At 39.5% G+C, this 23,823-nt stretch overlaps 1 protein-coding gene and 1 pseudogene across 2 annotated transcripts; one reads left to right on the top strand and one right to left on the bottom strand.

The window, feature by feature from the left end:
* Window positions 1-389: 389 nt before the first annotated feature.
* LOC114277815 (auxin response factor 8) lies at window positions 390-3,978 on the bottom strand. 2 transcript variants are annotated; one of them, XR_014339967.1, is made up of 5 exons: window positions 3,601-3,978; window positions 2,331-3,413; window positions 1,640-2,004; window positions 625-722; window positions 390-427 (listed from the first exon to the last, which is right to left on the bottom strand). XR_014339967.1 is itself a non-coding variant. In XM_082887111.1 (5 exons), exons 3-5 carry the CDS (start codon window positions 2,371-2,373, stop codon window positions 1,086-1,088), a joined length of 288 nt encoding a protein of 95 aa, XP_082743237.1. In that variant the 5' UTR covers window positions 2,374-3,230; window positions 3,341-3,413; window positions 3,601-3,978; the 3' UTR covers window positions 946-1,085. The 2 variants fall into 2 exon arrangements, 1 of the variants encoding a protein (XP_082743237.1); XM_082887111.1 differs by lacking the exons at window positions 390-427; window positions 625-722 and adding an exon at window positions 946-1,217 and having other exon boundaries at window positions 1,892-2,004; window positions 2,331-3,230; window positions 3,341-3,413.
* A 3,365-nt stretch (window positions 3,979-7,343) lies between these two features.
* On the top strand, window positions 7,344-8,775 carry LOC114323857 (protein CLMP1 pseudogene; annotated as a pseudogene).
* Window positions 8,776-23,823: the final 15,048 nt, after the last annotated feature.

Genomic DNA, 23,823 nt, shown 5'->3' with positions numbered 1-23,823 from the left:
CACTAGGTGCAAGGATCAAGGATGTCTAGATGGTAACATCTCGGCTTAGATAATACATATCTCGGCCTCGGTGATGCACACCTCGACCTAGATAATGACATCTCGGCCAATATGCCAGGGTGAAAGGGAGGTCAACCAAAGTGGTTCCAAGATAGTACTAAGTGTAAGAGGTTCAAAGGTGTGACCTAAGCATGGAACGACCTCGGCTACACACACCAAGTAAGGAACAAAACATGCAAGTAATGCACAAGCAAAATCACATAAGTACAAGACAAGGCAGGAACCTTACTTAAAGCAAAACAAGTCAAAATCTTCGAACGCGAGCTTAACAAAACAAAGTGTCATATAGATGCATATGAATATGGCTAAGACGAGGATGAGGGTCACTACACCCAGTTTCTTGCAAAGCCAAGGCAAACTCAACAACCTACAGAAACCAAGCCAATTTAGCATCACAACACTAAAATAAATTATGCAAATTTGTGTGTGAGCATATTTCATTATATATGAAATTATGAAGTATTTATGTATTTATGTATTTTTTTTTTATCAACAAAAATTATGAAGTATTTATGTTATGTATGCATAGTAAGGAGGGATAGATTTTGACTTTGACAGCACTACCAATATTCTTTCCTTGAGGCCTAAATCCTCCAAGAACACTGATGGCTTGAGGAGTAAGCCCCACATGTCCTATCACTGCAATTCCAGCCTCTATGCCTCTGCAATATTTATTATGTTTTTATTGTGCTTCTCTCATTCAACTTCAAAATATCAAATTCAACATCAATTCAGTCCACACTAAACCACCGAAAAATCATAGGAATCTCGAAATACAAGCAAAAATCAGCAAGAAAGAATAAAAAAAACAAGAGCTAAAGAGAGAAGATACTATGAAAACATTCTTCGAAGAAGACTTCAGCTAAAGTGATCGCGATAAGGCAATCTGAATATATAATTCTTAAAGTAAATGTTACACCTGCGACAAAAAGTAAAGATGAAAAATAATGAATGTGAGTCCTGAAGCTTCACATCAGACCTCCAGCAATCACAGAAGTTTTCACAGAAAACACTAAGATTACATATCAAAGTAAACTTGCATAGACTTCTAGCCAATACAGAGTTGCAAATATAGAAAGAAATTCATACCTCTCGAAGAAGCTCTGAAGGAAACCCGTAGCTTCAAATGATGTTAAAGAAGGGAGTACATTATCTCCCTGATGACAATTGAAACAAAAACACCCTAATCCATTACAACAATATAAACTGCACAACGGAAATATAAAGGAATACATAGTGGAAAATTGAAGGAGATCCCAAAACACCATGGACAATGAAATAATGCCACAATTCTGAATTTCCCAAATGCATGTCTAGTGTAAAAGGCATGAACCAGAAGAATTCCAATAAGGAGCAAGCGAAGTCTGGGGGGCCAACTTAATTAATCATACTGTTGTAAACTAATAAACTAAATTTAATTGTAATATTCTAAAATGCTGCCAAATGTGTTACATAATGATAAAACTACCATTGAAAGTCAAATTCTCATTTCTAGCCATTTAAAATGTTGACTTTCAGATCAATTAAGAACAGAGATCATAGAGCAATATCTACAATAACATATTTCCACAAATCCTACCTTGTAAAATCAATCACAATATAGTATAATTTATCTAGTGTAATTGGTAACTTCAGCCCAGCCACCAATCCCACCCTTCCTTCCAAAAAAGAGAAGGAAAGAGAAAGAAAAACCAAAGGAAAAAAAGGTGAAAACCTTGTCATATTACATAAGATAACATTAGATAAAGCAAAGCTAAGTAGTAGTTTACTATTTCTAATTTCAAAAATCTAAAAGCAAGGAATATGTCAAAACCAATCAAAGTAGACTGACCTGCTCACTATGGCCCTGAGGGAAATACACCACGCGGCTTCCAACAGCAGGTAGGGAAACAAGAGGACCAGCACATGCATGCCAAAGTTCAGAATTCTGACATCTCTTCTCCCCTACAGATTATCAATGTAATTTTTTAACAAGAAATCAATCTAACAACAATGTTTTGCAGCTTAACTTAATACTAACGATGTGTTTGGTTCATGGATTTGGAGAGGGATTTGGCAAATAGAAAGAGAAAGACTGTGTGAAATGTAGAGGAAAATGACAGCAATTCAACAAATAAACCCCCCCCCAAAAAAAAAAAAGGAACCAGAACCAGAAGATACAACAACAATATTTTGCAGCTGAACTAGACACTAAAAGATCTCCAAACTAGGAAAACAGGGAAAAAGACTGAAATTCAACAACAACAAAAAAAGAACCTAGAGAAATATACCTTCAGGAGACTGCTGAATGAAACCAGCAGAAGAGAACCTCATTTCTGAAATGATAATATCACCTAAAATTTGTAACCACAAAAGCTATTACCACAATAGCTCAGCACTAAATGTCTCAAAGGCTTCTTGCACTTCCTTCCCAACCAAAAACACAGTAATACCCTCACTTTGCCCCTACAAACTCCATCCAAATCTGAATGTACTCCTCAAAACCACCAAACCCAACAAATATATTACTAACAAATGGTGAGGATTGTTGTATGCAGAGACTTCATATGGTTGTTATGGACAAAACCACCAAGAAACCACCTCTAGAACCTTCAACCAAAACCAGTTCCACTACAAAACACAATCGATTTCGATGTCATCGGCACTTGATCTTCTTCACCCAACCCCAAATAGACCCTTGAGTAGTTAAAAACTTGATGAATCAAACCTTCACCAAATTAACCAGTTCATTTCATCTCAATAAATCATTTCTTTCAAATTTTGAATTAAAGACCAAATCACTGTAACTAATTTCACCCATTACTCTTCATGGTTTCACTTTATTTGAGTTTTACAAGCACTAAACATGTGTAGAAGGCATATTCATATTCACTATTCACACATAATATGCATTACATAACATCTCTAACAAAATAATGTTGCATACTCATAATTTCCAATGAAAAATCCCCAACTCCTAACTCATGGACATGATATACAATATGAAATATAAACTGAGATGCAAAAGAAATAAATAATAAGTACTGTAACAATGTTGCCAAAAAGTATCAAAATTCAAAGATAAACACAGCCATAATTACTAACAACAAAGACGGACTAAACATGCTCCAATAGAAATCCATATAACTTCTTCCATAAGGTCTCTATTCTCTCATTGGTCCCAATTCCATCTGCAACCAAGTCATCCAACCATTGATTAAACCTTTCAAGCTACCTAAGGAAACTTACAATTCCAGGGTCTAGATAAAGGGAGTATGATCTTATGTAGTTTGATGAGAACCTGCATTGCTTTGTGGTTAAGATTATGACTTTACGAATCTTAGGAATGTTTTGATCAGAGATAACGAGCAAATCTGAGAAAATCACCACAAATCGGGATCAAATCAAAGAAAAAAAAAATTCTTGATGAGCAAGAACAAGAAAAACAACTCTCACATCAAGTATACATGATTTAAGCTCTAATCATAGAAAAACTTGAAACTAGGGTTTCTATTCCAAAATTTCAATCGATGAAGAAGAGAGAACAGATATAGAAATTACCTTGAGAATACAAAGGTCGAGACTTCGCAAGTGTCTTCGATGAGGGAAAGATCAAGAGAGAGAGAGAGAGCAAAGATCGAAGAGAGAAAGAACGAACCTGAATCTAGAGCGAGAGAGCTCCAATTGCCGACGGAGACGGAGATGGAGCACTGTCTAAATAGTTGATTTGTTGTGTTTGTTGTATGTGAGAGAGGAGACCTAACCAACTATCACTGTGCCTAAATAGATTGAGTATACTATACAGAGACCTCGACCTTGACCTCTTCAACTGTGTCTCCATTCTTAACCTCCTCCTCCTCCTCCTCCTTCTTCTTCTTCTTCTTCTTCTTCAGCTTCTAGGTCGACGTTGAATCAGAGAGGAGATTGTAGAGAGGTTGAATCGCTAAATATTTTTAATTTTCTAAAAAAATCACTAAATTCAAAAATATATAAAATTTTCATATATATTATATTTTATTGTATTTTTTTTTACAAATATTTTACTTTTTATTCAGATTAGACACATCTAAAAAAAATTTTAAAAAAATAAATTATTAAAAGAAGGGAAAATATCAAATCAAGATAATTTTGAAAAAAATAATTACAAATAAGTGAGAAGTAATATAAATATTAATAATTAAAATTATAAACTTTTTTCATGAACATGTAATTTTTTTCCTAAAATCCCCCTGGGTGCAATTATTCCTTAAAAGATTATACTAAATTATAAAATAATGTATAAATTAGTTTTTACGTTGCCCTCAATTGGGAAAATTTAAGGTGAGAAGCTTGATTGGAAATTGATAGCTTTTTAAAATTAAAAACAAATAATCAGATTGAAAAAAATTTTAATAAAAGTTTTCATGACATGCTAATGCATGTCATGTAAAGTTATAATTTTTTATGACATGAAATGTATGTTGTCTTAAGTGTAAATATTTTACGACATATTTTTGGATGCAGTTATGCTACGTAGCTCGAATCATTCCTTCCCCGAATCCCCCGAATTCAAAACGACGTCGTTTCGTCGTTTTGATTTTTTTTTTTTCCAATAACGCAGAAGAAGAAAGAAGAAGAAGAAGAAGGAGGAGGAAGAGGAGAGTAGCAGAGAGAGAGAGAGAGAGAGAGAGAAAAATATGATCATCAACAACATTATCATCATCATCTTCAGATCTTCATCAGCATCATCATCAATAACCATTCAACTATTCATCTTCAACAACAACAGCATCTTCAACCATTCAACCATTCATCATCAATAACAACATATTCATCAACATCACCACCATCGTCATCAACACATTTTCAAAAAAAAAAAAAAAACCGGCTTCGATCTGAAGAAAAAAAAAATCGGAGGTGGAGGCGATGGCGATCGGCGATCGACCCCCTCTCTCTCTCTCTCCATTCCCTCTTCCTCTCTCTTCTTGTCTCCTCTCTCCCTCTTTCTCTTTCTCTCCCTCTGTTTCAGACTGTATAAGGAGAAAAAAAAAAAAAAAACTGCCCAAAACGATGTCATTTTGGGCAATCGGGGGATTCGGGGAAGAGAAGATTCGAGCTGCAAACCATTTTCCTTTTGGATGCCGTGAAAATATATATTTTTTACGGCATACTTTCGCATGCCATAAAAAAATCGGATTGGATTTTTTCTTTTCTTTTTTAAAGAAGTTTTCACGACATGTTAATGCATGTCGTGTAAAGTTATAATATTTTACAACATGAAATGTATGTCGTCTTAAGTACAAATATTTTATGACATATTTTTTAAGTTGTGAAAACATACATTTTTTACGGCATACTTTTGTATGTCATAAATATATGAATTAATGACTTACATGGTATGTATGTCGTTATTGAAAAACCATTAACAACATGCAAAAAAAAAAAAAAATATCGTAGAATGTACTAATTACGACATGCATTTAATGTATGTTGTAAAGTTAAAGCTGTAAATAGTTAGTTTTGTTGTAGTGTATGTAGTTTTCTTTATTAAAATTTATTCAAACAAGGGCTTTAAGCAGGCAAAAATGCAAACAGCCCCCGAACCACTGTACAGATATCACAAGCAGCTTCCCCATGACAAAAAGGACCTATGACAATAGACGGAATGTAATTAGCATGTGTAGGCTGGGAGTTAGAGCCGAAAACGCCTTAAACTTAACCGAAAAAGGGCATTAAATGGGCAAAAATGCAAAATAGCCTTCGAACCACCATAGGGATGTCACAACCAACTTCCTCATGACAAATAGGACCTGTGACAACAGACATAATGTAATTAGCACGTGTAGGTTAGGAGTTAGAGCCGAAAACGCTTTAAACTTAATCGAAAAAGCGTTAAGGGAGTGAAAATACGAATCAGCCCCTGAACCACCATACAGATGTCACAACCAGTTTCCCCATGGAAATTAGGACCTGGGACAACAGACGGGATGTAATTAGCAGGTGTAGGTTGGGAGTTAGAGCCGAAAGCGCCTAAAACTTAACTGAAAAAGGGCGTTAAGGGGGCAAAAATACGAATCAGCCGCCGAACCACTGTACGGATGTCACAACCAGCTTCCCCATGAAAATAAGTATGTGTGACAATAGACGGGATGCAATTAGCACGTGTAGGTTGGGAGTTAGAACCGAAAACGCCTTAAACTTAACCTAAAAAAGGCGTTAAGGGAACGAAAATGCGAATCGGCCCCCGAACTACCGTACGGATGTCACAACCAGCTTCCCTATGGAAATTAGGACATGTGATAACAGACGGGATGCAATTAGCATGTGTGGGTTGGGAGTTAGAGCCGAAAACGCCTTAAACTTAACCCAAAAAGGGCGTTAAGGGGTCGAAAATGCGAATCGGCCCCCGAACCACCGTACAGATGTCACAATCAGCTTTCTCACGACAAATAGGACCTGTGACAATAGAAGGAATGTAATTAGCACATATAGGTTGGGAGTTAGAGCCGAAAACGCTTTAAACTTAACCGAAAAAGGGCGTTAAGGGGCGAAAATGAGAATCGGCCCTCGAACCATCGTACAGATGTCACAAACAGCTTCCTTATGGAAATTAGGACTTGTGACAAAAGACGGAATATAATTAGCATGTGTAGGTTGGGAGTTAGAGCCGAAAACGCCATAAATTTAACCGAAAAATGGCTTCAAGGGGGCAAAAATGTGAATCGACCCCCAAACCACCGTACGGATATCACAACCAGCTTCCTCATGAAAATTAGGACATGTGACAACAAACGGACTGTAATTAGCACGTGTAGGTTTGGAGTTAGAGCCGAAAACGCTTTAAATTTTGGGTTGTCCTGCTTCAATTTTTGCGAGGTTACTGCGGTATATTGGTATTTCTGGGCCTGCTATCAGGTCTAACCAGTAAGCTTTGGCGCCTACTATCAACGCCAAATTAGTGAACTTCGGGGCCTGTTATCAGCGCTGAGCTAATGATGACTTTAGGGGCCTCCTATTAACCGTAGGCTAGTAATGCCTTGGGGCTTGCTATTGGCCCCACACATTAGCCTCTATTTGTGGAGGGGAAGTTTGTCTTAAAGGCTACTATCACCTCGGTGGAGTGTTCCCTCCACAAATTAGCTGCTGCGGTGACTGTTTCCTATGGCAAGTTCAAATGGTGGCGCCGACAAAGTACCTCAGCAACTCGACCGCTGCAAGTGTTTCCTTTCTAACTTAGTTGTTCCGGTTTTCTCTTTCCCTTAGCAACTTCAAATGGTGGCGCTGAGACAAAGTGTCTCAGTAACTTGACTTAGACATTTTTCTTCATGGAGTTTGTTCGGACTCTTGGTAGGTTCGACCCACTACGGGCCCACTTCCCTTGGGCTTTGGCCCATGCTCCTTTAGTCACTCATGGTCACCTAATAGGGGAGACCTCCGCACTTAGGTCCATACCTAATTTTAACCTTAACTTCTGACCCTCTATAGTTGTATTGCCTAACAATAAGTCGAATAAGCCCCAATTAGTTCCACCTACTGAAAATGGTCCTGAAATCAAAACCCAATTGCAAGAGATTGTTTTGAAGCCTCAAATGGTTCTATCAAATTGAATGCCGTTAAGGATAACCAAAAGGAACATAAATCTTTGTCGGTATCATTGCTTACTCATGGTTAGACTTCAGAGACTGCAATTGGGCCATTGAAGCTTATTTATGATCATGACATAAGGCTTCCTCAAATGCCTGTGACTTGCAATTTTAAAGTGTTGAGGGAGATTGTAAAAACGCTTTTCATCTTCAAAGTCTGTTTTGATTAAATTAAATATAAGGATAATGGTGGTGATTTGGTGACTATAATGTGTTCTAGTGAACTCAGATTGGCAGAGTCATGTGTTGATAACCTCATTCCAAACGACCCTGAAACAGACAAGATTGACTCAATTGGAATGTTAAGGTTGCATATTGTTGAGGTGAGTCCTGAGCAAGAACCCATATGTTGGAAGAGGAGGAGGAGAGACCTCTTAAGAGTGAGGGGATCAAAAGAGATGAGATTGGCTCACAATCTTCTTTGGGTGAGTCTGTTGTTGAAATTGTGGATGTTGAGATTGATAATCCAGAAAAGGAAGCTCCAAATCCAAAGGAAAAAAACTAGAGCTTCAGAAGATCCCGAGTGCAAAGAAGTGGAGATGCATTATTGTTTATTTGAATTTGCTCAGTTATTCCGGACCCACGTTGGTATTGACCCAAATGCGCATATTGACTTGCATGAGCTTGGGATAGAGAAGTGTTACTTGAAGAGATAGTAACGAGTGAAGAGGCTCAAAGCCTTTTTGATAAGGCTGCCTTAAAATTTCAAGAAGTTGCTGCACTTGCTTTCCTTAATTGAGGAAATGTTCATATGTGTGCTGCGAGGAAACATATTCCAATTAATGACTCAGGGCAAAAGAGGTGGTTGCAACACAATTCCAAACAGTTTATGACTGGGTGAGGAAAAAATTCTCTATGGCCAGAGAGAAATACCAGGATGGACTCTTGATTAAACCAGATTTTTGAGGGGTTACTTGCATTGGGGCAACAACAATTTGAAATGGCAAAACTGCATTGGTCTTGTATACTTTTTAAGAAAGAAGATATTTCAAAGTGGGATCCTACTGAAATTATTAAACTTTTTGATAGTGCAGAGGAGAAAATGAAAGTCGCAACTGTGATGTGGGAGAAACTGGAAGAGCAGAGAGCTAAAAAATCCAAGTGCGAGGGTTGAACAGGTGGACAAAGAATCTAGATGGTGTTGTTGAGCGATTTAAGCTTGCCGGTGCATCTGAAACTGACATTTCCTTAGTTTTGAAGAACCATGCTCCTATGGTGATGTTATTGAAGGAGACAAAAAGGAGGTTGGGAACCTAGTCACTGATATATGGCTCATAAAGCCAAGTATCTTCAGAGTGAATTTAATGTATTTGGATTTTCTTCTCATTGGGAAGAGGATGTGCTTTTTCTTCTCAGCAGAAGTTCAGGATGTGAAAAAAAAATTTCACCTCTTTTTGAATAGGATGTTAGGTGTCAAAACCACACAACCGTTAATGAGAAGGTCACAAGCTTCATTTTTTCTGATTGCTGTCAAGATTACATGATTCTTCCCTTACTGATAAGTTTTCTATGAGCAATCTTAACTGCATAGGTTGTGCATTTTGGTCTTCACTCTCTGTTCCAACTAAGGTTTGTCTTATGTGTTCTTGATTGTTATTGGACTTTGGTCTGTTTCTTTACCTGGGAGTCATACTATTGGTTGTCTAATTTGTTCTCAACTTCTTATTTAACTAAACTGATTCTTGGTTGAGTTCTTTTGCAACATTTTACTTTGTCAATCAAATCAAGAGCACAGGAACAAATCCCCCATGCCATTTCTTTAAAGGTTGGGTTTGCAATAAAATAAGATAATTTGTGTAAGTGAGCTCAATTATGCAGGGCGTTTGTCTTCTTTCCTTGAATCTACCTATCAAAATGGAGGCATATTCCTGTTACTAGTTTAAGCATGTGTTGTTATCAAAAAATATTAGATGTATTTCTTGCAGATGGGATGTTGTCATTAGATAGACCAATACCGGCTGCATTTGGATGGATGAATTTGAAATGAAAGGATTTGAGGTTAAGATAAAACAAACAATATAGGAAGCTTGGTTGCTAGTTACTAGTGTATTGAAATAGCTATTGGGGAGGGCTGAAGGATCCTTGCTGTACTAGAATGCTTCTATGGGTGAATTTGAAATAACTAGTGTCATGGTGTTATTTTGAATTCGTAAATATAAAGCTTTAAAATCATTGTTGAAATCTGCTATCTAATGTTTCAATCTGAATTGGATGCATAAACCTTCAAATGATCAGTGGCAAATCCATTGATTTGAAATCCGCAGATCCAAATACAACCTTAGTTAATTCAGGTATGTATGTAATCAATATTATCAAAAAGGTTATATCTCCCTTGGTTTGTTAAATTACCTTGGCAGTAGATGTGTGAGCTGGTTTGAGTACCTGGTTTGTTTGAACGGCATTCTATCAGGACATGGATTTTTAATTTTTTTTTTTTTCTTTTTTTTCAAACAAGTGATAACCATTAATATATATATTAATGAAATACTCCACAGTAAGAATTAAAACCAACCATTTTCTTTTGATCTGCTAAAAAAATTTCCATTTTCCTATTCTTAATCAATCTCTTGTTCTTGTTGCTATTGTTCAACAAATAAAAAAATTGTACATCTAATGTTTACTACAATTTTCCTATTCTTAATCAATCTCTTGTTCTTGTTGCTATTCTTCAAGAAATAAGTTTGGAAATTAATCATTTGCCTTTCTTTGTGTTGGAGTTGGATTTGCATCAATGATCTTTATCTTAGCCTACCATTAGTGTCCTCATGGAGTCATGGCACAGGTTTAAGTCATAGAAACAACCTCTCTAGAAATAGGATAGGCAAAGCCAGTCCTCATATCTTCGGGCCTAAGGCAAAATTTTAAAATTGAGCCTTTCATGTATTAAAAATAAATAAAAAAATTATTTATTCAAAATTTTAACTTTAAGGTGTATAATATAGATTCCAAATCAATGTAATGAGATATGAGCCATGCTTAGATAATAATAAAAAAAAAAATCATAAATATATAGTATTATTGTATACATAATCATACAAAAAAAAATGTGGGTAAAATGATAAGTACTAATAATTTTTTTTCATATATATAGATATATATATATATATATTTATACTATTACTCACATAGAATATGCTTTATATAATCATTAAAATTATATTTTTTTAAAAAACTATTAAAGAATCCAAATGAATTATTAAATATTCTACACAATATTTTTATTTTAGGTCCTACTATTGCTCTATTAAAATTTACTTAAACAAATCAAGGTATGAAGGAAATTATTACAAACTCAAAAATATAAAAACGTGGTTTGATTTATAATTTAGAAAATTCAATTAACAATAAGGAAAAATATCACCTAATCTATTAAAAAAGAGAAAAAGAAAAAGAAAAATATCAAACAAAATCTAAAAATTAAACTAAAATAAAATATGAAATTAAATATTATTTTTCTTGCATTTTTAAGAGTAAAATTACTAAGTAATTTCACATATCATTTGTAAGGACCTTTAATTTGAATTGTGAAATTAAATTAATTTGTTTGAAATTTTATTTTTAATTAGTTAATTATTTTAAAGTCATATTTATAAATGTTATGGTAGCTTAGGTCCTATTTAAGATTTTTTGAATCAATAAATCCTATTTAGTAAAATTGAGAATATTATAAGTTTTTCCCAATTTTTAAAACTATGAACATGTGGGGACATATTTTCTGAATACCAACACGTGGCATGGTGACGCCGACGTGTCAGCCGAGGTGCCACGTGCCCTGGTAGTTAAGCCGAGGTAATCTCGGAGAAGCCGAGGTCATCTCCGAATATGTCGGAATCCGAAGATAAGGGACAAGAGTCCTGAGGCAAAGAGGGGACTTAGTTAAGATAAGGATAAAGCTCTTAGGGAGTTTATCTCTATCTCTTAAAGAGTCCAGAGTAAGCACTAAGTATATTATAAAAGAGAGGCACCCCCGTGGGTCTAAGGTATGCAATTCATACTTTGAATATTCAGTTTAGCACTTGATTATTCTTGAGAAACATACTGACTTGATCGTCGGAGTACCCCCGGGTGGAAGAACCACCGCCGGAGCTTTTTCTTTCTGTTACAGGTTACTAAAGCCATCTATTCTGCCGGTGCTCTGCTGCTGATCACTAAACGGGCAGTGTGGTCAGATTTTTACCCACACAATTTGGCGCCGTCTGTGGGAACGAAGGAAGAATAGATGGCCAGTAACGGACAGCAAGGAAACATTGGGGACGATGCTCCTTCTGGGAGCAGCAGACCAATTAACCTTGACGCCGAAGGAGAAAATCACAATACAGAAGCCCGTGACCAGGGTCACAGGGAGAACGATGATATCCAGGAAGGTGACACAGCAAAAAGGTCAAACCAAGGAAGGTACTACAATGAAGATAACCTCCAGGTATGGAGGGACAGGTGCCTACGCAGAGACGAGGAAGTAAAAGAATTAGCAAACAAGTTGGCAGACCTCCAGTCAGTCGTCAACTTCATGATGCAGAATAATGTTATGCAACCACCATACCCGCTGCAAGACACGCCGAAACCAGCGACCAACACCCAGAAAGGTGGAGGAAAAACAATCCCCGAGGTCCCTCAACATACCAGGAGCGGAAGGCATTCTCACCGGTCTTCCAGGGAAGTCGGACGAGAAAGGCCGAGGCAAGAAGAGTCCCGAAGGACGCAACACATGAAGAATCCAGACCCCAAAGAACATCGACATGTTCAGGGGCAAGTACTCCACTTTGACACAACCCATGAAGAAAGACCCAAACGGACCCACCTCGAGGCCGAGAGCAGTATACCAAAAAGACTAAAATCTAAAGACAGCCGAGCTCCAGGGAGGAGCAAAGAAGACTTAAGGGACTACCTCAAGAGGAGGCAGCAAAATGCAGAGGCCGAGGTAAACTCCCCAGTAAAACCGAAGACAGCCTTCTCGGTAGAACTGGACAAATTCGAACCACCCAAGAGGTTCAGTATGCCAAGGTTTCAAATCTATGATGGTAAGTCAGATCCAAACTTTCATGTTGGGCTATACCTAAATTCAATGGCACTATATAGCGGGAACGAACCATTACTCTGCAAGGTATTCCCCTCATCCTTTGGGGAAATTGCATCTGATTGGTTCCACAAGTTACCGAAAGTAAGTATAAAGACATGGGAAGGCTTGGCCGAGATGTTTGTGGCCAGGTTCGTGACCAACAAGCTGCAACCCCTGAGGGTTGATGCTTTGATGGCTCTAAGAATCACCAAGGAAGAAGGCCTTAGGGCCTATGCGAAGAGGTACTACGAGGTGTTCAACCGAATACCTGAATGCAACCAGGAAGTAGCAGTCGTGTCTTTCAAAAACGGCCTGAAAGATGACTGCCCACTACGGAAGTCTCTGGCAAAAACATTGCCAAAAAGCATGGAGGAACTCATGGCAAGAATTGAGAAATACGCCAGGGCCGAGGAAGATACATCGGGAAACAAAGAGGTAAAACAAGAAAAGGGAAACGGCTCGCCGAAGCGAGGCCGCGTCAACAATGGGCCGACCAAACAGGAAATAGAATTGAGAAATAAACAGGCGGTAACAACGGTATTTCGGATCCCAATCCATAAAATCTTGGATCGGATTTGAAATCAACCTTACTTCAGGGCTCCGGCAAGAGCACCAGGGGAATTCATGGGAAGGAACGTTGGTAGACGTTGTGCCTACCACAATGAAGAAGGGCACCCAACTCAAGGTTGCAGGGCCTTAAAAGCACACTTGGAGGACCTAGTAAGACAAGGCCTTCTGAGGGACCTGATCGATGAGGCCAGAACAAGGGAAGAGCAGGCGAGGCTGCCTCAAGCACCAGTAGCACCCCCTCCCCCAGCACAGCTACCACAAGCAGGAGAACCAAGGGTGGTTAATGTGATCCACTCAAGGGTCAACGAAAACGAAGTCAGAGGAGAAACCCAGAGGGTAAGACATTTACAGCATATCTACCAAGTTGGGGAAAAGAGACATCAGCCAGATGAATACCAAGGGCCAATGATAGCCTTTACTGAAGCCGACCTAGAACTGGTCCAACAGCCGCATAATGATGCCTTGGTAGTATCCCTCCAGGTTGGGGAGTGCCAGGTAAAACGCATCCTAATAGACCAAGGCAGCTCCTGTGACATCATGTACATCAGATGTTACAAAGAGCTAGGCCTTCACCCTGATGACCTAGAACAATCCAGCGGCCCGATGGTCGGCTTTAATGGAACGCCGACATGGCCACTGGGTGCAACAAGTTTAGAAGTACAAGCCGGCACTAAGAAGATCAGGACAGAATTCCTGGTAATTGACACACCCTCACCCTACAACATCATCTTAGGAAGGCCGTGGTTACATGCAATGGGGGCAGTTCCCTCGACGTTGCATCAACTACTCCGATTCCCAACAGAGAATGGGATTGAAGAAGTCAGAGGGGATCAACTACAAGCCAAAAATTGCTCCATGGCAGCAATAAAGTCCACCTGTAGTATACAGGAGCCAAAGAAAGCAGAAGTTGAAGATGAAGACATGGAAGTCCTGGAAGACGTCGGGAAAGAACCGACCGAAAAAAGCGAAGAAGCGCTAAAGAAAATCCTCGTCCAGGAGGGCGACGAAGAACGATTTTTTCTTCTCGGCTCTGGCTTAGCTGAAGAAGAAGAAAAGGAACTAGAAGATTTTTTAAGGGCAAACATAGAGGCATTCGCCTGGACACCCTATGAAATGCCTGGCATTGACCCCGAGGTCACTTGCCACAGTCTGAATGTCGACAGATCGGCAAAACCAGTGATTCAACGAGCCAGAAGGCCGACGTTATTACACGTCGAAGCAGTGGAGGAAGAGGTAGACAGACTCCTTGAAGCCAGGGCAATCCGAGAAGTTCAGTACCCGACGTGGCTGTCCAACACAGTAGTAGTAAAAAAGAAAAATGGCAAGTAGAGGGTTTGTGTAGATTTTACCAGCCTCAACAAAGCTTGCCCCAAGGATAGCTTCCCTCTGCCCAAAATCGACCAACTGGTAGACGCCACTTCGGGACACGAAAGGATGAGTTTTTTAGACGCATACAGAGGGTACCACCAGATTGCTATGTACCCCCCAGATGAGGAGAAGACCGCGTTCATCACGCCGAAAGGCCTGTACTGTTACAAGGTAATGCCTTTTGGGCTGAAAAACGCAGGAGCAACCTATCAGAGGTTAGTAACAAAAATGTTTAAACATCTGATTGGCAAAACAGTAGAAGTTTACATCGATGACATGGTCGTAAAGACCAAGGAATCAAAAGGCCATCTTGCCGACCTAAAACAGGTCTTTGACATACTCAAAAGATATCGGCTCCGACTCAACGCCGCAAAGTGTGCCTTTGGAGTTGGGTCAGGTAAATTTCTAGGCTATCTGGTAACAAGAAAGGGCATTGAGGCCAGCCCAGACCAAATAAAGGCCATCCTGGAACTACAAAGTCCAACATCGGCAAAGCAAGTCCAAATGCTCACTGGAAGGGCCGCAGCCCTAAACCGATTCATCAGCAGAAGCTCAGACAAGTGCAGACCCTTCTTTAACCTGGTGAAAAAAGCCACAGACTTCCTATGGACAGAAGAATGTGAAGCTGCCTTAGCCGACCTAAAAAAGTACCTGACCACAACCCCGGTCCTTTCTAACCCAGTCCCAGGGGAGGAATTGTTTTTGTACTTAGCAGTCTCTGAACACGCAGTCAGTGCAGTGCTAATCCGAGAGGAAAAAGGAGAGCAGAAGGCTGTCTATTATGTAAGCAAGACTTTGGCAAATGCAGAAACAAGATACCTACCACTGGAAAAATTAATGCTAGCCCTGGTAATGGCTTCAAAGAAATTAAGCCATTACTTTCAGGCACACAAGATTGTGGTTCTAACAGAGCACCCACTGAAGTCCTTATTGCATCAGGGAGACTTAACAGGAAGGATAGCAAGATGGGCAGTGACACTGGGTCAGTTTGACCTGGAATTCAGACCAAGAACAGCAATAAAGGGCCAAGTTTTGGCCGACTTCGTCGCAGAACTCACACCTGAAGCCATCACACCTCGGGCTCCGTCGAGCCAAGATGAGGACCATCCCAACAAACAGAAAGAATCCCAGTCGAAGACCAAAAAGCAAGAGGAAGGAAAACTCAGACCATGCAGCATCTACATCGGTGATTCATTCAGATTATTCGTCGATGGAAGTTCAAACCGCCAGGGGGCAGGAGCAGGAGTACTGCTGATATCTCCAGATGGGGAAATATTAGAACAGTCCATCCGTTTGGGGTTCAAAGCCTCCAATAATGAAGCAGAATATGAAGCATTAATTGCAGGACTAAAGCTAGCAGCAGCAGCAGAGGCAGACGAGGTAATTGTTTTTTGTGATTCACAATTAATTGTTAACCAGTCAACAGGAGAATTTACAGCCAGAGACGAAAGAATGTCGGCATATGCAAAGGAAGTCATCCGACTGGCAGCCCTATTTCAGAACTGCAGATTACTCCAAGTTAGCCGAGATGACAACACCCACGCCGACGCGTTAGCCAACCTGGCCAGCTCAATTCAAACTGGAAAAACAAGGACAATTATGATCGACTACATGTCGGCCCCAAGTATAGACAAACAGAGCACCGAACAAGAAACAATGTGCGTGGGCCTTGGACCAAGCTGGATGGATGCAATCATTGCATTCCTAAAAGAGGGGAAGCTGCCAGAAGACCATAAAGAAGCACATAAAATTAGGCTGAAATCGGCCAGATTCAGTCTAACAGCGGAAGGCCATCTCTACAGGAGGTCCTTCACTGGACCACTTTTAAGGTGCGTACACCCTTTGCAGGTTGAAGATTTTCTTTATGAGATTCATGAAGGAATTTGTGGAAGCCATGCTGGGGGCAGATCGTTAGCCCATAGGGCCATTACCTAAGGGTATTGGTGGCCTTACATGCAAAAGGATGCCGAAGCCTATGTAAAGAAGTGTGAGCAATGTCAAAGGTTTGCACCTTTGATACATCAGCCAGCTGCCGACCTAAACCCAGTATCCAGCCCTTGGCCGTTCGCCCAATGGGGCATGGATCTAGTTGGACAACTTCCCCAAGCAACTGGGCAAAGAAAATATTTACTGGTAGCAACAGACTACTTCACAAAATGGATAGAGGCAGAACCTCTTGCCAAAATCCGAGATGTGGATGTCAAGAATTTTATTTGGAGGAACATAATTACCAGATTTGGGATTCCAAGAGCAATAGTTGCCGACAACGGAACACAGTTCGACAGCAAACTTATCAAAAACTTTTGTGCGAAATTCAAGATCAAGAACTATTTCTCCACTCCAAGTTTTCCTCAAAGCAATGGGCAAGCAGAGGCGTCTAACAAAGTAATCCTGGATGGAATAAAGAAGAGGCTCCAGGCAGCAAAAGGGAAGTGGGTAGACGAACTGCCCAACGTACTCTGGGCATATCGGACTACGCCAAGAAGATCAACAGGAGAATCCCCCTTTGCCATGGCCTATGGCACAGAAGCAGTCATCCCATTAGAGATCGGCATCCCAGGGATCAGAACCCAGGGAGTAGAGAATGGCACCAATGACATACTCTTAGCCCGAGACCTGGATTTACTAGAAGAACGAAGAGAGAAGGCTGCAATTCAACTTGCAGTATACCAGCAACAACTTGCCAGAGCTTACAACAAGAGAGTCAATCCAAGAGATTTTCAAGTTGGCGACCTAGTCCTACGAAAAGTCGTCGGGAACAAGAAGGATCCCAGGGAGGGCAAGCTTGGCCCAAACTGGGAAGGACCCTACAGAATTACTTCAGTATTAGGGAATGGAGCATATCGGCTTGAGGACAATGAGGGCAAAGCATTGCCCAGACCTTGGAATACTTGTAATTTGAAATTCTTCTATCATTAGATAAACATCATTGTTTGGCCGATATCATCAATAAAGTCTTTTCAGAATTCTTTCAACATATATGATTGATAAAGTTATACATGGATGTTTATTGAAGACATATCAAGCTCAGGCGAAGCTAGGCCGATGTTATTCCTTAATTCACTTGTTGAAATTTGTAGCAACTTACAAGTTGGAATTAAGCTGATTCCTTATCTTCACTTGTTGAAATTTGTAGCAATTTACAAGTTGAAGTTAAGCCAATGTTATTCCTTAATTCACTTGTTGAAATTTGTAGCAATTTACAAGTTGGAATTAAGCTGATTCCTTATCTTCACTTGTTGAAATTTGCAGCAATTTACAAGTTGAAGTTAAGCCGATGTTATTCCTTAATTCACTTGTTGAAATTTGTAGCAATTTACAAGTTGGAATTAAGCTGATTCCTTATCTTCACTTGTTGAAATTTGTAGCAATTTACAAGTTGAAGTTAAGCCGATGTTATTCCTTAATTCACTTGTTGAAATTTGTAGCAATTTACAAGTTGGAATTAAGCTGATTCCTTATCTTCACTTGTTGAAATTTGTAGCAATTTACAAGTTGAAGTTAAGCCGATGTTATTCCTTAATTCATTTGTTGAAATTTGTAGCAATTTACAAGTTGGAATTAAGCTGGTTCCTTATCTTCACTTGTTGAAATTTGTAGCAATTTACAAGTTGAAGTTAAGCCGATGTTATTCCTTAATTCACTTGTTGAAATTTGCAGCAATTTACAAGTCGAAGATAGGCCGATGCCATTGCTTAAGCCCTCATAGCAATATGTGGGTTGTTTGAACCCCAATAAAGATGCTTAACACTTGTTGAAATTTGTAGCAATTTACAAGTTTATATTAAACCGAAATATGATCACCCGCAGAGGTATACGGAAGGACACAGGTTAAAATAAAGGTTAAGTATATTGTTCATTATTTGTTGAAATTTGTAGCAATTTACAAATAGATTACCATTTAGTACTTGTTAAGAACTAAGAAAAAGCTTGCAAAGTTTACATTCCGAAGTATATGTTCTATACTTGTTGAAATTTGTGAGAAGTTTGCAGGTTAGTACCCTGCCGAAGTAAAAACTTAGTGGTTGTACCCGGGGTATGGAACCCCGAGAAGATTGCACCAAGGAAGCAACATGAAGAAGCATGCAAAAAACCTTCTAAGTACAAAACTGTGCAAAAACAGTCAACAAAATATCACATCCAGAGGAAGAACTGTTGCAATTACACATTGAAGAAACCATGTCGGCCAAAGGAAGGAATTTTTTCATTATCCAGAGAGTAAGAAAGTACAAAGCGCAAAAAACAGTAAAAAGAAGGAAAAAACTACAAAAGACAATTTTTTCAAGACTCTTGAGCATCAGCCACAGCAAGAACTGGGACCTCGGACGATTCAGGTGGAATCTCCTCGGCCACTTTCTCCGCTTGTATTTCGGCATCTATCTCTGCCAATGTTGTGTCAAGACTTCTCTCAGTCAGAAGGAGGTCAGATGATGGACACCCTTGAACGGACTCCTTGGACACTTCCACAGCCTCATCACCCCCTTCATCTTGAGTTAAATCCAAAACTTGTTCAGCTGGAAGAGGGGACTTGGCCCCAGCAGTATCCTTGGGTTTCCTCACCAAGGCTTTCTCATCATTTTTCTCCTCGTCTTCACCCTCAGCCTCTACCTCGGTCTCTTATTCGTCTTCAGTCTGACTTGGAGGAGGAAATGGTAAAGGAATAGCGTCGGCCTGGCGCAATGGCGAGTCAGCAGGAAGATCAAGCTTCTTTACCAGGGACATCCAACCAAGGGAAAATCCCCTGTTGCATGCCTGCCTGACTTGAAGCTTGTAGTCTTCTGCAACATCGGCCATGCCTTGAGCATAGGCCTTTTCATCGGCCTCTTTCACTTCGGCCTCCTTGGTGGCCAGAGCTTGTTGAAGTTCTTTTTGCGCCTGGACTTTCTGAGCTTCGGCCTCCCTTTTCTCGGCTTCAGCTACTTTTTTAACGGCTTCAGCAGCCTCGGCCTTTTCTAGAGCTAAGGTATGGTTCTTCGTTGCAGCCTCGGCCTGATCCTCCAGTTTTTTCATCTTTGCTTCAAGGGCCCTTATCTTTCTCTTCAGTGAAGATGTTTCCCTCTTCATATCAACCAATCTTTGACGATTTTCAAAAGATTGCATTGAAAATGAATGGGCATGTTGGATAGCCTGAATAAAAACAGAAGTGTCAGAAAATTTTCTCAGAAAGAAACAAAAGGAAAAAACACAAATACAAACAGAAATACTTACTTGAGCAGAATGTTGGAGCATCAGGGCGTAATTTTCATACTCACTAAACTTGGCATTTCGCTCCAAGTCATTTGGTAGAAGGAGAGCAGTGCTAAGAGCGACAGCAACATTAATATCGTCAGTACTCTCACTAGCCATAATAGGCTTATCCTCCAGGGATAGATCGGGGGCCCAGGGGACGTCGGGCTTCTTTGAAGCCGAGGTCGTCGCAGACGATGACCTTGGCCTTTTTATTTGTGTAGACCCTGAGGGTTGGCCCTCAGCAGACCTCTTGGTGGAGACAGAGGTTGATTTCCTGCTTTCTGCCAGCTTTGAAATAGGCACAGCATCCTCAGCTTCGGCATCAATAGCCTTGGCCTTAGGCTGAGCCTTTTTTACTCTCTTTGGTTTGGGGGGGAGCATTGATTGCGCCGGTGCGGCTTCGGCATCAGTTGGGAGATCGGCGAGAAGGTCTTGGACGACAGGCCTCGGACGAACCATCTCGGCAGTCTTTACTAGCCTTCGTCGGCGTTTACGTTCAGGAATTGGTATCAAGAAGGGGGCCGAAGTTGATGGAAGATCGGCTGGGTCAGATGTGGACTCTTGATCTGTCCGAGATGTAGAAGCAGTTAAGGTTGTGGCTGTAGGTGGAGAGAGACTCTTCTTCCTTTTTCGAGGGACGTCGGGTAAAGTGGATTTGTATGTAGGGACAAAGTTTAATAATACTGGGGCTTTTCGTTTAAGGATTGGAAGGCCAAGAAGTGTTCTCAGATCTGGTCCTGGGAAGAAGGATTGACGAAAATTTTTCGGTGGTTGATGAAGATCTGCAAAGAAACAGACGTCAGAAACAAAAAGTATTTAAAGTCCTAAGTAAAAACAATTAAGTGTTGACTCAGGGCTCTTACTCTTGCCCTCTGTAAGTGTTCGAGGAAGAGGGTAGAGGTGGACATCTTCATCTGGGCCAAATTCCCAATTTCCAGAAGCAATGAGAAAATCATCTCCAGCCCCCTTGTTGGAGTCTGGGAGGTCGGCTATAATTTTGTACTGAGTGGATCTCGGCTTAAGGTAATAGACAAAACCCCTATCCTTCAGATCAAGAGGGCACATGGTATAACAATATTGAAGGTCAGCTAGGGTGATTCTAAGGTTTTCTTGCCTAGCTAAGGCTATAATACCGTTAATCACCCTATAGGAATTGATAGTAAGTTGCATGGGGTTTAGCTTATAGAAATGGAGAACTTGACGAAAAAGGGGATCAAGTGGAAGCCGAAGTCCACATTCGATAAAGGCAACTACTGGAAAAGGCATTGTATGGTCTGTAGGCACGATAGTGTCATCATCCCCAGCCAGCTTAAGATGAACGTCGGCTGGGATAGAGAATTCTTGCCTAAAGTATTCAAGACTTGTTGGGGTATTTACCCTATGCCTCCACATACCCATTATATCGACCTAAACTAAGAGGAATATGTTTCAGAAGATGGGCGTTTTTCAGGTTTCCCTAAAGATTAAGGGTTTTACAGACAAATCCCAAATCTACGAATTATGAAGATAAAGATCGAGGGCACAGATCTGGGGCAGATACAAAAAAGAGAAAACAAAAACGAAGTTTCAGAATCAAGAACAGCGGCAAAGAGAATGATAGGAAAGCATAGAGGTTCAAAATATAGCCACAAAATTCAAGATACAGATAGATCCCAGACCTCGAGTAAGATCAGTAATGGCAACAGACTGACAATAGCACATAAAGAGAATGAAAGAAATTAAAGGAAGGGGGCTTACCAGGACAAGTGAAGCCGAGGCAATACCCGTCGAACCCAGAAACCAGTTGCGACAGCTAAGAAGGCTTTGCAAGAATACGGGACTAAGAACAGTTCCAGAGGAGAAATTGAAGCAATGGCAGATTTGAAGAAGAAGAACGAGCTTTCGGGAAGAGAAAGAGCAAGAAGATGGAAAGAAAAAGTGAAGAAAAGATAGAGGCAAAAGAAGTTTTGTCAAAAATGTGAAACGGCGGCAAAATTAGGGCAATCATTACGCCTAGGGTAACGCACGCGTCAGACGGCGCAGACGAACGAACAGACAGCTTCCAGGAGCGTCACTGACACGCTCCAATAAAGACGAAACACGTGGAGGAAACAGTTAGATATGCATGACAGCTCATGCGAGTAGGGGAGTACGACCGAAGCCTCGTTCTCCGAAGAGAACACGTCGGCTGAAAGAAGATAATCTTGGCAAAACAGTTTTTTTTTAGCCATTACTCAGAAAAGAAGTGACAAAAAATTCGGAATAGGTTCCATCACCTCAGAATGCCGAGGTAATAGAACCTAGGGGGCAGTTGTGGGGACATATTTTCTGAATACCAACACGTGGCATGGTGACGCCGACGTGTCAGCCGAGGTGCCACGTGCCCTGGTAGTTAAGCCGAGGTAATCTCGGAGAAGCCGAGGTCATCTCCGAAGATGTCGGAATCCGAAGATAAGGGACAAGAGTCCTGAGGCAAAGAGGGGACTTAGTTAAGATAAGGATAAAGCTCTTAGGGAGTTTATCTCTATCTCTTAAAGAGTCCAGAGTAAGCACTAAGATTGGAATTCATAGAAGTCATACTTCTAGTTGGACTTGGATTAAGTATATTATAAAAGAGAGGCACCCCCGTGGGTCTAAGGTATGCAATTCATACTTTGAATATTCAGTTTAGCACTTGATTATTCTTGAGAAACATACTGACTTGATCGTCGGAGTACCCCCGGGTGGAAGAACCACCGCCGGAGCTTTTTCGTTCTGTTACAGGTTACTAAAGCCATCTATTCTGCCGGTGCTCTGCTGCTGATCACTAAACGGGCAGTGTGGTCAGATTTTTACCCACACAGAACATTATAAATTTTTTATAGTAATGTTCCATATAATTGTTTCATAACTGATTAAAACAAACAAAGTATGAGATTAGATGTTTTTTTCCTTCTACTTATTGGTTTGATTTAACTATCCAATAAAACAGAAATATTAACTATTTTTTTCAGTTTTAAAACTGTGAACATTATCAGTTTTTTCATTTTTAATTTTTTTTTTTAGTTTTGCACATCAATATTCCATCATCATTATAGACACAAAATTTTCAGTTTTGCACAAAAAATAATTCATTTTTGCACCCAAAAAAAAAAACATTAGTTTTTTTTTTTTTTGCACATAATTTTTTTTAAAAGTTTTTTTAATTTGAAAGTTGATGTTTTAAAGTTTTGAAAAGAAAAATAAATGTCAGATCATTATGTTCCTTTATAGATAATCATAAATGATGAACAATCATTATTTGAAGGGCAATTTTGACTATTAAAAATTTAATGGGACTTGCAGGTCTAAATTAGTTAGGACTTAATAGAGTATTAATAAGTTCATAAATTAAAACTTGTATGTAAATGTCTCATTTTTGGCCTACTAACACCATATTATATACACGTTAAAATTAAGGGCCAATTACTAAGAAATCTTATTTAAAAGAGGAGAAGTCTATTTAGACCTACATGAGAACAGATTAGATCTAAATCAAAAATAATTGTCAGAGTACAATCTTCTCTATATATCTATTTCTCTCTTTCGATCTCTCAATTTTTCTACCTTTTCTCTGTTACACACTTCTATTTTCCTGTTTTAATGTAGAAAATTTTTAAATTCTGAACAAATTGTTTTTGAGTTTTAGTTACAGGCGGTGAAAACTATATAATTTTACAATTTTAGTTTTTTTAGTGATGAAATGAATCATGCTTTAAAATTGTAAAATTTTGTAATTTTATAACATTCTTTAGAACTTGAAAACTTAATCAATGATATTTTTTTATTATTATTTTACAAAATAATAAAAAAAGACCTAAATTGGTTGTGCATTCTAGGTCCGCAAATTATTATTTTTTGAATCTCTCTATCTTAATGAGAGAGACAGAGAGATTCAAACAAGCCTACCACGCTAACGTCTAAATAAAATGCTACAAAAAA

Source organism: Camellia sinensis, chromosome 9, assembly GCF_055761805.1.
Source record: "Camellia sinensis isolate YWXY chromosome 9, ASM5576180v1, whole genome shotgun sequence".
NCBI classification, from domain to species: Eukaryota; Viridiplantae; Streptophyta; class Magnoliopsida; order Ericales; family Theaceae; genus Camellia; species Camellia sinensis.
The sequence above is the reverse complement of the archived record's forward strand: the minus strand, read 5'-3'. Positions and strand labels throughout refer to the sequence as shown.

Coding starts and splice junctions, on each gene's coding strand:
- LOC114277815 (XM_082887111.1), bottom strand. CDS start 2,373: ATGAGGTTCTCTTCTGCTGGTTTCATTCAGCAGTCTCCTGAAG. Junction 2,005..2,330: donor CATTCAGCAGTCTCCTGAAG/GTATATTTCTCT, acceptor GATAATCTGTAG/GGGAGAAGAGATGTCAGAAT. Junction 1,218..1,891: donor CTCAGGGCCATAGTGAGCAG/GTCAGTCTACTT, acceptor AATTGTCATCAG/GGAGATAATGTACTCCCTTC.